The sequence below is a fragment of the Musa acuminata genome, chromosome BXJ2-4 (genome assembly GCF_036884655.1).
Source record: "Musa acuminata AAA Group cultivar baxijiao chromosome BXJ2-4, Cavendish_Baxijiao_AAA, whole genome shotgun sequence".
Classification (NCBI taxonomy): Eukaryota; Viridiplantae; Streptophyta; class Magnoliopsida; order Zingiberales; family Musaceae; genus Musa; species Musa acuminata.
In genome coordinates, this window is record NC_088341.1 from 70,665 (window position 1) to 84,993 (window position 14,329).

The 14,329-nt window shown below is 34.2% G+C and overlaps 1 protein-coding gene across 9 annotated transcripts in view; it reads left to right on the forward strand.

Annotated features, from left to right (window-relative positions):
- Nucleotides 1-14,329, forward strand: part of LOC135609328 (uncharacterized) — a 43,553-nt gene that overhangs the window by 26,543 nt on the left and 2,681 nt on the right. For 8 of the 9 annotated variants that reach the window (XR_010485728.1, XR_010485729.1, XM_065102446.1 and 5 more), the window contains 7 exons: nt 3,864-4,149; nt 4,867-4,934; nt 7,391-7,642; nt 10,310-10,385; nt 10,833-10,909; nt 10,980-11,029; nt 13,184-13,268. Coding sequence is in view for 7 of the 9 variants with exons in the window: in XM_065102446.1 (XP_064958518.1) it covers nt 3,864-4,149; nt 4,867-4,934; nt 7,391-7,642; nt 10,310-10,385; nt 10,833-10,909; nt 10,980-11,029; nt 13,184-13,268 (894 nt within the window). In the remaining 2 variants the exon portion in view is untranslated. The remainder of the gene's footprint in view (nt 1-3,863; nt 4,150-4,866; nt 4,935-7,390; nt 7,643-10,309; nt 10,386-10,832; nt 10,910-10,979; nt 11,030-13,183; nt 13,269-14,329) is intronic. The other variant, XM_065102451.1, reaches the window with a different exon arrangement.

Genomic DNA, 14,329 nt, shown 5'->3' on the forward strand with positions numbered 1-14,329 from the left:
TGGTTCCTGCTTTTGATTTGCATCAAGATGTATGTCTTTATTTGTGCTAAACATATTAGGAATAACTTTGAAGTGCTAAATGTGGTGAACTGTAGTTTTTTCCTGTTAGCTCTTTCTCATAATCTTAGCAGATTTTTTTACGGACTGCAAGTTGTACATGACATATGGTAGGCATTTGATTATTGTAGTGATCATGTCCACATAACAAGTGTTGTATTGCTAGCAAGGTCAAAAGCATTTGTAACTCAAATTGTTAGCTTCCTATGTATTTGTTTCACTTTGTTATCTTCATATTTTAGTTGGTAGTATGCTCCCATGCAGCTTAGGTTGTGGCCCAAGCCTTTGTCTGGATAGCGCATTAGTTGGTGATGGCATGAACGTGTGCCTATTGGAAATGCTAAGTAGTTTTATAGGGGTACAATTAAAGAAAAGAATAAGAATAGCAGAAAGATGAAAGTGAAAAAAGGCGTATCCATAATTTTATAAAATTTTTGCTTTGTCCTTAAAATCACTTGAGAACTGAAATGTTGATCTAAATTTTCCAAAATAGTCAAAACATATATACAGTTGTCTTTACTTTAAGGAGTTTTGCATCAAGTAATGAGCTCGACTTCAACTCAAATCCAAGGAAGATATATTACATTTACTATAAGAGGAGTCAAATAGTGTTGTGCAAATCAGATTGAAATACATGAAAAGCAGGTGCTAATATTTTTTTTTCTAGGATGGATATATTCTTTTGCTTCTTCATTGGTTTCATGATCTTTGTAGTTTTTTCCTGAACATCTAGCTATTTTAATGGGGCAGTCTTAGTAGTAGCTTATATAACAATGAATGAAATTTTGTATCATACCGGAGTTTCGAGCTTTGTTCAGTATGGTACAGTACAATGTATTGGGCGGTACGCCAAGGCATATAAGCGGTAAACCTAATTTAGGCATAAAATCCTCTAAAAACACTTCAAAATAAAAAAAAAAGTTATAATAGGATTTTTAAGTTTGAAATAAATATAGTAATGGTATAAATTTAGCAAAATCAATGTAAATTAGGTAAGAATAGTATCATAAATCTTTTTCGGACTTTGAGGAATAACCTTGTGCAAGTTTCATATTTTTGTCCGTTACGTATTGTCTTTCTGTAAATATTAAAATATCTACAGAAAAATTATTTGAATTATTAGATTATTTTGTTATAATATAAACTTTAAAATTCAAATGAATTAAATAATCGCATATATATATATATCTGATTGCAGATTCTACCACCAAAATGAATGGTAGGCCTCCACTGGTGGTGAATCGAGTCCTCAATCCTATACATCTGCATATTAATATGATATGCTTGTTGAACCTAATCATGAAATTTATCCCACGACTTAGTGTATTGAGCATAATAATTTATACAATTAGAACTCCAACCATTTCTACAAGTTCATATTATACATTTTATTACATACAAAATACATTTATACAACAATAACATCACAACCAACAAAGACTTGCCCATAATCTAAATAGATTTCCACTGCCTCAGCTCAATTATAACATTTCAGTGAGTGATAAACTAACATGAAAAAGGGTTATATAGCAACGGAGTGAGTTACAAAGCTCAGCAAGTGGGAAACATATTCAGAATAAGAAATGGTAGTTTCAAACAAACTTGGTATCAAAATACAAGTCAGAGATACAATAATTCATGGATATTAACTCATTAGATACAGAATCACAAATGTCATTTCATTCAAAACATATTTCATTCATAACAAATGGAGTAAAGAATAATTGGAGCATATCAATAACGTAAGAAGTGTTTCAAAGTATATCAACGGCCTATGAAACATTACGAAGCATATCAATGACATATGGAATGTTTTGGAGCATATAAAAGCATATGAAACATTTCGGAGCATATCAATGACGTGTAAAATGTTTCGGAGGATATCAAAGGCATACGAAACATTTTGGAGCATATCAGTGACGTATGAAATGTTTCGGAGCATATCAATGGCGTTTAAAATGTTTCGAAGTATATCAAAGACATATGAAACATTTTGAAATATATCAATTACGTTACATTCATTTTATTTTCATCCAAAGCGCACATATAAACACAGAGGGTGCAGTCGGATCTTGAACAAAATATAGTCCATCTATTTCTGGTTGACCACCTAACAGAAGTCTCCTACGTTTGGGAGCTCAATCCACCCACGTCTGGGTGAAGTTAGAAGGGGCCGGCAATGCATCACAGGCTCTAAGCAGGTACCCTTTACCATTTCTAACGAAGGTCCAGACAATCCCATAGCCACCAGAGTACAAAAGGATATGTGAACAATAAAACTCGTATATATCAGAAAGCACATGTGAAACAACGAAATATGCATGTGCTTGTACGAAACAATATAATTTAAACATAAACGTTACATTACAGATTTATATATACAAATTATTTTGGGATAAGAGCATTTAGGATTTCGAAATAATAATGTGCAGCTCAATAGAAGTAAGGATTTCAGCTAAAATATACACCGTATGCCATTGGTGCATCAATATGGTGATGATTGTAGGTTAATCGTGATAAATCACATTTGTTCGAGGCGGCTCCTAAGGTATATATTGGTGAATGTCAGAGCTTCTACTTTCGCTACTAATCTGCTGCTTTGTATCATACTGTTGCTCGGAGAAGTATGACCAACTATCACCGTACTAGTGATTTAAAAAGCGCTAGGCGTCAAAAGGCGCCAAGGTCCAAAAACGCCTGAGATGCTAGGCGCTCGTCGGAGCGAAACGAGGCGCTAAAATATAAAAATATATAATATAATTAATAAATTTAATTATTTAAATAAAAAATATGCTACTAAATTAAAAAAATTAGGTACAAAATCACATTAAATAAATAAATCATAATAGTATATTTTTTAATTTTAAATAAAAATTAATAGTATTAAAATCAAAATAATATATTATTAATCTAATAAATAAAAAATACTATTATTAGTATACAGGTAGCAGTATACTGTTAACAGTATAGTGAGAAGAGTGTGAGAAGACCGAGGTTGTTGAGGCAACGGCAATGGTAGCAGGCGACAACCGTAGCTGGAGCGGGAGCGGCAAGCGTCGGTGACAGCGGGAGTGGCGAGTGATAGCGGGAGTTGGAGCGAGGAGCGACAACGAGAGCGGCGAGCGATGACAGCAGCGGCGAGTAGCGATAGTAGAGAGTACCAACAACGAAGAAATTGCGATCGCGAGTGTTAGGGTTGGGGAAGTCGGGGAAATCGCGAGAGGGGGCCTAATATCGATGATTTAGTTGGTTCGATTGAACCAACTAAAGCATCGAAAACCAACTAGACCTAAAAATTTAGTTTGGTAGCCTAGTTTAGCCCTGGGGCACACCTGAAGCGCCTGGTATTGGGCGAGCGCCCAAGCAGCTCGTCTTTGAAGCGAGGCGCTTGGGCCTCACCTCGCCCGAGCACCTATTGAAATCACTGTGTCGTACTGTTGTTCCCCGTATGATTCTCCATAATACGATGTTTATGAGAGTGAAATGGAGTGAAATATGGGGGAGTATGGGTTTAAAAACCTATGACAAAATATTCCAACGGTCATTTTGACCGTTGGAGCACTATTATGGACTGTTACCGATCTCTTCATTCTACGCAAACCTTTTGAGTTGGAGCAACATGTTGCCAAACTGGTGCTAACTAGATACGTTCTGCTTTTATTGCATTTGAATCATAGTCTGATTCCATTTTTAGATAATTGATTTAAAATAACAGTTTCATTGCCCAGATTTTCTTGTTTTTTTAATTCTAAATTTTTGGCATTCTGCATGCTGTTTCCTTCTGATGGGAGCTAAATATGTTGCAGATTGGAGGGAGTAATTTCCTGAAAAAAGCTAATACATTGCATGTTTTAGCTTCTACATGTGATGGACTGATTTTCATTGGAAAGCTAGCATTTCAGATAATGAATGGTTTCGGACTTTCGGTACCTACCCACTTAGTGGAACATGATGCTGTTAAAGAAGCACTAGAACTGATCAAACTTACACAACAAAGAAAGATTCCAATTTATTTTCAGAAAGATTTTGTGTGTGTCAAAGTTGGCAAGCCTGAGCTGGTGGAGATATACGCTTATAATGAAATCTTGGCAGGTTAGTATGATGAATTGTACATGTAAAATCATTTGAAAATTAATTTTTAAGCTTGGATTGGCCCTTTTGAACCTTTGTCCTTTTAATCTTTCCCTTTACTTTCCATTTGTAGTTCACACTTTCATTTTGGCTTATCTGAGTCCTGGAAAGCATGCTAATGCTTTCCTATTTATTTATTTTATGTATTATTATTTCTTAAATTTTTTTCTTTTTTTTTTCATAAGCCACAACGTATTCTTTGTTTGTTTCTTTCTTTCATTTTAGTTTTTTCTAGTGAAACTTCTTAAATTTTTTTTATGAATTTGTTAAATTTTATAACATGGACTTGGTACAAGCTTTGATTAGAATCCTAATTAATCGTGTCACAAATTATATGTGTTCTATCACTTTTCTCTCATCACTTGAACATATCAAGATCCATTTTGGACTTGGCCTTTTGTACTCAACTTGGTCCTGGTCCCCTTATTGTTGAAAGGAGAGGGTCCAAGTCCAATTTCCTACTTGTTGCCTATACCACGTCTGTGGGTCTAGGATAACTGGTAGCTGAACCTAACCTGGCTATCATTGCTGGTTATAGCTCCACTTACATCTTTCCAAATGATCCCTTGATGATCTAATGCATTAAAAGATTGTGAAACATATGTAACTGGATCTTCATAGTGTAGGCATTTCTAACCTAAACAGTGAGACATTTTACTGATTATCTTTAATATTCAGGTTGGGTGCCTGTGGATCTAGGGCCAGTTTCAATGAAAGAAACCTCTTCTATGCTCTCAACATGCAAGGTCTGTGGCATCATAATTTACTTTCTGTGCCATGTTTGAAATCTAATTGAGGTTAAATGTTTGTGTTTTACAAGGTACTCTTTGTCTTTCATTAACATCTAAGCCATAACCGGTTCAAAACCAAGTGACAAATGCATCTCAGAATGTCCATTAAGCCATTATGATAATTATATTTTTCTTCTGTTTCTTCTATAGATAAAAATGGTCAAGTACATGCAGCTATGGAAGATCAACTAATAGAAAAAAATTGTTTATTGGATGGTATTGCTTGTTGTCCCCCGTTTTTTATCATAAAAGTGGTCACTAAGTTCTTTATATAATAGAAGATCATGAATATCTACTTTAAAATATCATTTTAATATTCCCTAGTTTCAATCACTGATTACAGCACTAATGTATCCAATCAGTGGTCCATGCCAGCATAATGAACAGATTTAACATCTTAGTTGCAAAACACTGAAGTAAAAAAGAACTATCATAGTCGATATGCTTGATTTCTCCTTGTACAGCTGCATCAACTCTGAGATAGGTTGTGCTACAATTTTATTGAGAATGAAATTTAATTTGGCATGTTTTCATTCTTATTAAGTCTGTTAGTGATCATCATGCCGCAAGTGTAGTTACTTTAGCAGACTGAGTTTTGGTGGAGTATATAAATGTATCAAGACATAGTTCAGTTTAAGCTAAAATAGTAGATCAAGTTAGCATTTTTCCTCTTAGCAGTTTTGTATGATCATTTTTAGTCTCGAGGTCCAAATAACTTATCAGACCAATATGTACTGATTAGTATTTACTCATCTGATTGGTTCTGGCACGTGGACCGAGTGATTTTGCTCGATCTGGTTTGAAACTAGTTGTTTTAATTTTTTTATTTTTTTAAATTTTAACAGCTTATAACAGTTGTTCAAAGCTGTTGTCTGTTTTAGATTACAAAAAAAAAAAAACAAAAGGTGTCAGGGACTGCTCTCTTGCATTTGAATCCTTGCATTTGAATCGATCAATTTTGGCTTCATTACCTGCTACAATGATGTTTGGTTGGGCAAATACTTTCTCAATTTGGTATGCTTATCTTTCTTTATCTTTCACAAACTTGAACTTTTAATTCAATTTATTAGAAATCAATCAAACAATTTCTTTATCTTTCACAAAATTTTTGTTGTTGTGGTTCTATTTTCTGTAGTCTTGGTTTAACTTTCTGATTATTGTGATTTTTACTTTTTGATTGAATATGTTGAGTTTGGTGCTTAAGCAAACCAAATGGAGATGAACTAACTTTCATGGCGTATACACTGCACATTATGTTTTTATTTGAAAATATGGGATGTTCATTCAATATTGTATCTATCATAGAGAGCATCACAATATTAGTGACAACTTGTCGTATTAACACAAGGCAGTTGACTTAGATGTGTTTTGCAAAAGTTATCTGGTTAATGCATGTCCTTGACATGTAAGTATTATTTTTTTTCGTGGTTTAGTGATTTGATTTTTTAGATAATTAAGAAGATTTGACCAGCCAACCCAGTATTTGTTCTCTGTCATTTTCATGTCCTAGCATTCTTTTCAGAACTAGCTATCTTATACAATATTGTTAATGCCTTGATATTTGAACTGTACCTTGTTCATTGAATTATGGTGTAACTTTTGTCATTTTATGTGATTTGAACTTGCTTTTAGAGTAACAATGAACCAACTATAGATTATTTAATGCAAGTCCATTTTTTGCTTATGTTATCTTTGTTTGGGATTACTTAACAAACTTAGAGGGTTTCCTGGTTGATTTGTGATCTTTAGCTGATATTGATGAATGAGGACTTTAAAAATGATGAGTAACCAATTAGGTAATCAAAATAATGCTGAGCTGATAGAATGCTATGCAAAAAATATGGCTTGCACAAAGAAGAAGATTTTCAGGTTTATGGTGGGTGAGTGGTGACTTAGAAAGTAGCCAAAGATACTATGACTATTGTCACTTTAGGGTGATGCAATTGCAACCAAATCTGACCTTTTTAGATGGGTAAACATGACAAAGCTTTATATATAATGACTTAAGTAGATCATGAGAAACTTGGTCAGCAAAGTTGCTCAAATACTTGCAGAATTGATATTTTAGCATACTGAAAATGTCTAGCTACTTAGTTATACGGATGAAATTTATAGTATTGCTAATTGGAAAAGACATCTACATTGCGAAAGATGGATATTTTTGTGATGCTTGATGGCGCTATTATTCAAAATTTCAAGCAAGGTTTCTTTTTTACCTATGAACCCTAATTGTTAAACTTGAGTGGATATTTTTCTTTGTTTAGTTTTTTCCTTATAGTAGTGCTTCTTAACCTAGCTTTTATATCTTATTGCTTTTTTTTTTTTTTTTATGCCTTATAATTTGACACTTTTGTGTTTTGTGAATTATTTTGTACATATCTGCTTCCGTAATAAATATTCACATCTTACAGAAAGTCATATTGATTGGTTCAGTAAGTTTTGGTTCTTTAGAGGAAGATAACGTAAGAACATCTCAATTGGTATCCGTACTTGAAAGAATAAGCAAAAATGGCAGTGAGGTGATTCTTATTGGGAATGCAGCCTGCAAAGCGTTTGCAGGAAAATCAAGTTATTCTAATCAGTATTCAGTGTTTAGAAATGCATCAGTTGCTTGGGAGTTTCTCAGAGGAACAAAGTTGCCAGGTGTGGCAATATTAGATAAAGTATGCACACCTCTACTCTTTATATTTGAATTTCCCTTTTGGTTTTTTATATTACTTGCCAATTATATGAAGTCAAACATAATCAATTATCTGTAACCTTGAGGCTGCAATTTGTAACTTTTACTATAATTTGTGTGTTTACATACTGTTGTATCCAAATGTGTGAATGCTTAGATTTATTTTAGTTTTTTTCCAGCATATATATTTTAGAAACTCATGCTATATGTATATATCCAGTTAGTAATTTTCCATTTATGGCTGTTTAGATTTATTCTGGTGCCTTGTTTATTCTAGCTTATGCAATTAAAATGTCCTTGCTAATTGTTCCATTTGAATATTCATATTGTAAGAAAATGGTTTCCAAAATGTTGTGATATAGATCTAGATTTAACCGAACACACTCTGCTAGTTGGTCACTGAAGGGTCACTATTCTTGCTAATGTATTGGGCTGGCTGGGATCTCTACCTCTATAAGGCTCACAAACTGCAGAAAGGATTGTATATAGAGGATGAGCTGAGGCCATATTAGGTGTCCAATGAATACTATAGCCATCTTCATATGGTGGGTCATGAGGGCTTATTGTTGGTGTTGTTAGGTGAGTATTCTGTACAACAATGATCACAAATGGCATATCTAATGCATGGTGGCTATAGGTTATGTCACATACCTTTTGACAAGAAACAAGAATTTTGGAAATATAAGCACACATGCCACTTCCATAAAATGTTACAGGGGCATTAAAACTTTATCTATATCTTTTTGGTCAATCAATCACTTCTAATCATCTAACTGGCCATGGTAATATTGTGATATCATTGAGATGGAATATCCAATTCTCAGTCAGATTCTTCTTTTTCATGGATTTCTAATTGTTTAGGTCAATCCAAAAGCTAAAGTTTATAAATCTTGTTGAGTTAGCTTGTGATTTAACTTTCATATCTAACATTATAGCCACGCGATACAACACATGTACTAGCCTTTTTATCTTTAACCTGGCATCAATTATTTTCCATAAGTAATCCACTATGCTTGTTGATTGGCAGAATAGTTTTTCTAGAGAACTTGGTTTAGATAATAGTTATGAGGCATGGAAGAGAATTTCTTGTTTTAGTATGAAGCATGAACAGATTCTCTGTTTGCTGCATGATAAAATTTGTCATGTAATCATGAACGTTAGATGGTGTAGCTGATCATATTGTGATCCTTGCTCTCTTGTTTTCTCAAATGGTTTAATACATGATAAACTAGAGAAAGAAAGCAATTGTAGCTGAAGGAGAGGGAAGGATGTTGTGTGGAACTTTATAATCTGAGAATTAGCATGGAAAAACTTGATGGAAATGATGATTTGACAATTAGCTCGGGGTCTTTGGTAAGGATTTCTATTTTCTATTTGTTTCTAGGAATTACATTTTCGCCATCATCTATTTTTTGTCCTTGTTTCTAGGATATCATATTGTGACATATCAGTTTCTTTTTTTTTTTAACAGTACAACTTGGTTTTGCAAAGTGTGTCCAGTAAACAAAGTTTTGGTCTTTGATGGTCTTGATTAACAATGTATTTCTGTTAATTGTCAAAAACACGATAAGTGTCATTGTAATATGTATCATCTATGAAAATGTAACTTGGGCATAATGTCTAATAAAAATAATAATATTTGTTTACTTAAATGAGTGAGGCAAAAAATTGGTTTTGAATAGTAACATAGAATTTATGGTACTTGTCTAAAAGAATATTATCAATGGTCTCAAGAAAACAATCATGTGTTATGTCATGTTGGTAGACCAAACTGTGGACAAGCTCCCAATAGAGTTGTTGGCCAGATCTATGACTAGCTCATGTAAGGTATTGGTCTCTATCAACTCTTATCGAATTCATACCAACCCATACCGATTTGGAGCAGTCGACATACCCATCTATGAAAATGTAACATGGGCATAATGTCTAATAAAAATAATAATATTTGTTTACTTAAATGAGTGAGGCAAAAAATTGGTTTTGAATAGTAACATAGAATTTATGGTACTTGTCTAAAAGAATATTATCAATGGTCTCAAGAAAACAATCATGTGTTATGTCATGTTGGTAGACCAAACTGTGGACAAGCTCCCAATAGAGTTATTGGCCTGATCTATGACTAGCTCATGTAAGGTATTGGTCTCTATCAACTCTTATCGAATTCATACCAACCCATACCGATTTGGAGCAGTCGACATACCCATGGTTTAATTCAGGATGGGCTGTACCACTGTGTCAGGCTAACTGTCTACCACTGTTTCGTTGGATAGTACATGTCATACTGGCTGGTTTGAATTGTTATGATTATCTGTGGGAAAGGGTTTAGCTTATTTGCAACCTACAGTAACACCAACAAAAACAACAACACATGCAAGCCAAATTAGGAAAGGCAAAACATGATCCTCATTATTTCTTCTGATGCATTTGTGTCATTTCATTCTTTGGCATATGCTACATGCTCTTCATTTGTTTAGCTCTATATGGCTGCGTGTTTGATTTAATTTCGTGGATACTGCCGCATATTTGCTTTTCCATTTATATGCATAAGAAACCTTCAATTTGAATTATATATTTCAGATGATCGCAAGTGAGTTATCATTCATATTTAGCATATATTTATTTGTTATACTTCAACATGTTCTTCTTGTAGGCCTTTCAATACAATCTCAATTGGCATGCCATATTTGCAGATCCCACTAAACCTATAGCAGTCGATATTGGCAGCGGTACCTTTCTCTTCCATTACTTATTTGAAACAGGTTTTAAGTTTTACCATCTTGTGGTGTTTTGGATCAAGTTTCATCAAATATCATATTAGAAGAAATACTTGGACATGTTATTTCAGTTACATACCAAAAAATTTAGTTATCATCAGCACTGTTCAGTCCCTTTCCTAGTAATGCTTAGGAGCATTTGGGCTGCATCAAGTTATTATGATTGCAGTTGTTCAAATATTAACTTTAGAAATATTGTGAAATAGCTGGAGCATTAAGAATCTTTAACTAGTAACATGAGTGGAGGAATAACATTAAAGTTATAAGTGATTTACTATTAAAGATGAATGACACCATGAGAATCCTGGCTGCGCTTCATTTTCTTATGTCCTAGCTTATGATTCTGAAGTTATTTCCATAACGTATACATGTAAATACTTAATTTTCTTTCCTTGATAGGAAATGGCTTGTTTATTTTGAAGGTGGCTAGAAAATGCACAGATTTAAACTTTCTTGGGCTTGAGATTAACAGGAAGGTAATCCTCATTTTTTTTTATTGCATAGAGATGTTTGTAGTTTTGCTAATGTTTTCTCAATTGTCTGCAGCTTGTTCAGAGATGCTTAGATAATTTGCATCAATCTGAGTTCAAAAATGGGTGAGTGTCTTTAATGCAACTTGCAGTTACACGTGAAAGTTACCTAGTGTTAATAGTTCTAGTTCAGAAACACTTGTTTGAAGTCTTGTATATTGGTCATTTATCTTAAATAATAAATTTATCTTTATGCATGCAAATGTTTCTTAAAATTTGTAGTTCTATCCAAGGTTCGCAATACCGTACCGTACCGGTATTTCGACCTGGGCTCGGTACCGGTATGGTATGGTGTATCGAGTGGTACACCCAGGTGTGTCGAGTACTGTAGTACTGCTACGGTGCACTGCTATAGTGCTACAGTGCACTCGGATCGGTAACAAGCGGTCCGCGTACCGACAACCTGTCGGACCGGTACATACCGCCCGTACCGGGCAGTACGGTTCGATACGGCAGACCCTACTTCTATCAAGGATTAAAATCTTAATTCAGTATGTGCTAGGACAGACTAGTATGGTGCCATTATGTCTCCATTTCCATGTGTTGGTGTAGGTTTGTATTGATTGATTGGTCAGACCAATTTCAAAAGTTACTTTTAATTTTAAACTAATTAAAATTTTTGTCTGCCCCATAATGCATCAAAATAAGCTTGTAGGCCCTATCTTAATGTTTATATATCAAGAAGTATATGTAAACAAAGCTTGTAAAGGTTCTGAGATAAGGAAGTACATGTCAAAAATTCAATAATTTTAAACTAATTAAAATATTTTTCTGCCCAAGAATGCATTAAAATAAGTTTTTAGGTCCTATCTTAATGTTCATATATCTTGAAAATATATATAAACATATCTTGTAAAGGTTCTGAGGTAAGGAAGTACATATCAAAAATTCAATTATAAGTGTCATACTATTATTTGGTAGTACCAAAAATCTTATCATATCAAGTGTGTCACATGTTGAGGTTGCAATTGTTAGACTCTTATAGATAGAAATTATAAGTCCGCAGAACCCACTGATAATATTCTTCCTGCAGCACCCAAAACTAATATATTATGTGTAACATGTGAAATAAATTTGCAAGTGTTGCAAAGATACATGGATTAAGAACAGCTGGCATATTAGTCACTATGGGAGAAATTGTTCTGGGATTGGGTAAGCGCAACTGCACAAGCATGACTTTGTCGCTGTTAAGCAGTAGAACTATTATTGTCATCACTATACTAATATTGAGTTGTATGGAGCCTTGAATTCGATGAACTGGGGCTAATCATCAACATTATATTGTGACCCATGAAATTTTGTTGGTAATAAGGCTGGAACAACAAGAAACTCCAATATGACTCAATCTTATGTAAGCTCTCTCTTTGACTTTAATACATCAATTGTCTTTGCCCCTTTCTTTTTGGTCATAAACTAATAAGGTGAGCTTCCTTTGCCCCTATCTTTTCAGTATGAATGAGAATTTGATTTTCGTTATGTTCTCTCTTTGCTATTTCTACATACTAGAAACATGACTTTAGCCACTGTTATTGTAAACACATTACTACCAGTCTCACTGTAGTTTTTTGCAGACCTCTCAACGAGCAAAATATGAAGCCTCGTCATCATTAAACTGTTTCTCTGGCCAGACATGATTAAAGTCGAGCTAATTATTTTTCACCATATTTTGTTTGACATAAGTGATGCATCTTTTATGTTACACAGCTCAGAACTTGTTTATATTCTCAAACTTACACGAATGTAGACCTGGGACCTTAACTGCTTTGAATATTCTTTTCCACAAATATTAGTGACAATATACCTTTTTAACATTGTTGGAATATGCTGGTTGAACTTTCTGGACAGACCAAGCCCCACACTCACTGTATTTGCTTTGACATAAGTTAGTGTTTTTTAAATTATAACTTCATTTGTTTTGGATAGACCAAGCCCCACACTAAATTAAATATATATACATATGAGATGGGAGCTGGACATGATAACTAGTTTGCGAAGTCTATATGGCGGTACTTCTAAGTTCTACCATTGATGCAAAACTATTTTGGTCCATATCGAGTAACTTTATTGCGAGTCTCTGTAGCCTACAATGTAGGCTTACTCTCCTGATGGTTCTTTAGAGAGTTGTGATTTGTTTTTGACTTCATCATTCTTGAACACATTATTTTAGGCCTTCTTTTTCTCTGTGGTTAATTTTTCTAATTTTGTTTGCATTCTTACTAGATATTTTATATCAACAAATGCAACCTCTACATTCCGTTCTATAGTTTCTAGTTATCCTGGAGATTTGGTACTTGTCGCAATACAGGTACAAGTTTCATACGCTAAATCTTTCCTGCAATTATTTTGTTGCATCTTCTACTGTCTGGAACTGATCTATAGTATGAGATGCCCGTTAAGTGCATTTCTTAGGTCGAGTCAGGAGTGAACTTGATTGATGGACCGAGAAAGTGCAATTCTAAAATGAACATTGAACCAAGTGGATAAAAGTAATAAAAGCATGAAAGTAAGAATTTAATGTTCATGTTACGGAAAAGAAAATCAGTTGCATGACACACCCCATGTTGTTCACCGGCTGTCATGATACATACTGTCATTATCACAAGGTACACTGTCAAACCAACATGGGTGTGCTGGCAAATATGTAAAACAAAAAGAATAGGGGGAGAGACAGAACACAGAAGGAAAGAAAAATGAGTCATTTGCAACCCGGCATCAATAATTCTTTTCTTAGCCGACCATATGTGTTTATTTTCTCCTACAATAACCTGACATGGTTTCTGGTCGAATCCTGAGAAACCTTAAAAAAGTTAGTCAACTGACCTTGCAGGTTCAGTCTGTTGTAATTGTGACACCTTGATTCCACATTTCTTGCTCCATGTTGGATGCCACACATGGAACAGCAAATGTGAGGTGTCATATCCTTGATCGAGATAATTGTTCAGGATAACACTTCAGTTGGCAGTCATCATCATTCTCTACTCAATTTTACTTGGTACAACTAGAAGTGCTAGCAGTCAGTCATAGTTCTCAACTCAATTTTACTTGGTGGTAACTAACATGCAGGACATGCTTAATGATTTATTTTCTCTGTCACTACAACTCAAATTGGCATACTATGTCAAGAAAGCACTTCATTGGACGGATCTTGATCATTGCTTGTTATAAGGCATGTGATTGTTATGACATTTTCCATGTAACTCTGACTGAAGTTGACATATTCTACATTACTCATAGTTCAAATCGTGGTTCATCTTATCAGCTCGTACTAGTGTACCGACCGATCATTCGTATGGTACGTACCGACAGACTAGTTTGTACCACCCATAACAGGTGATATGTTGCAGTACGATGAACATTGGTTTAGAC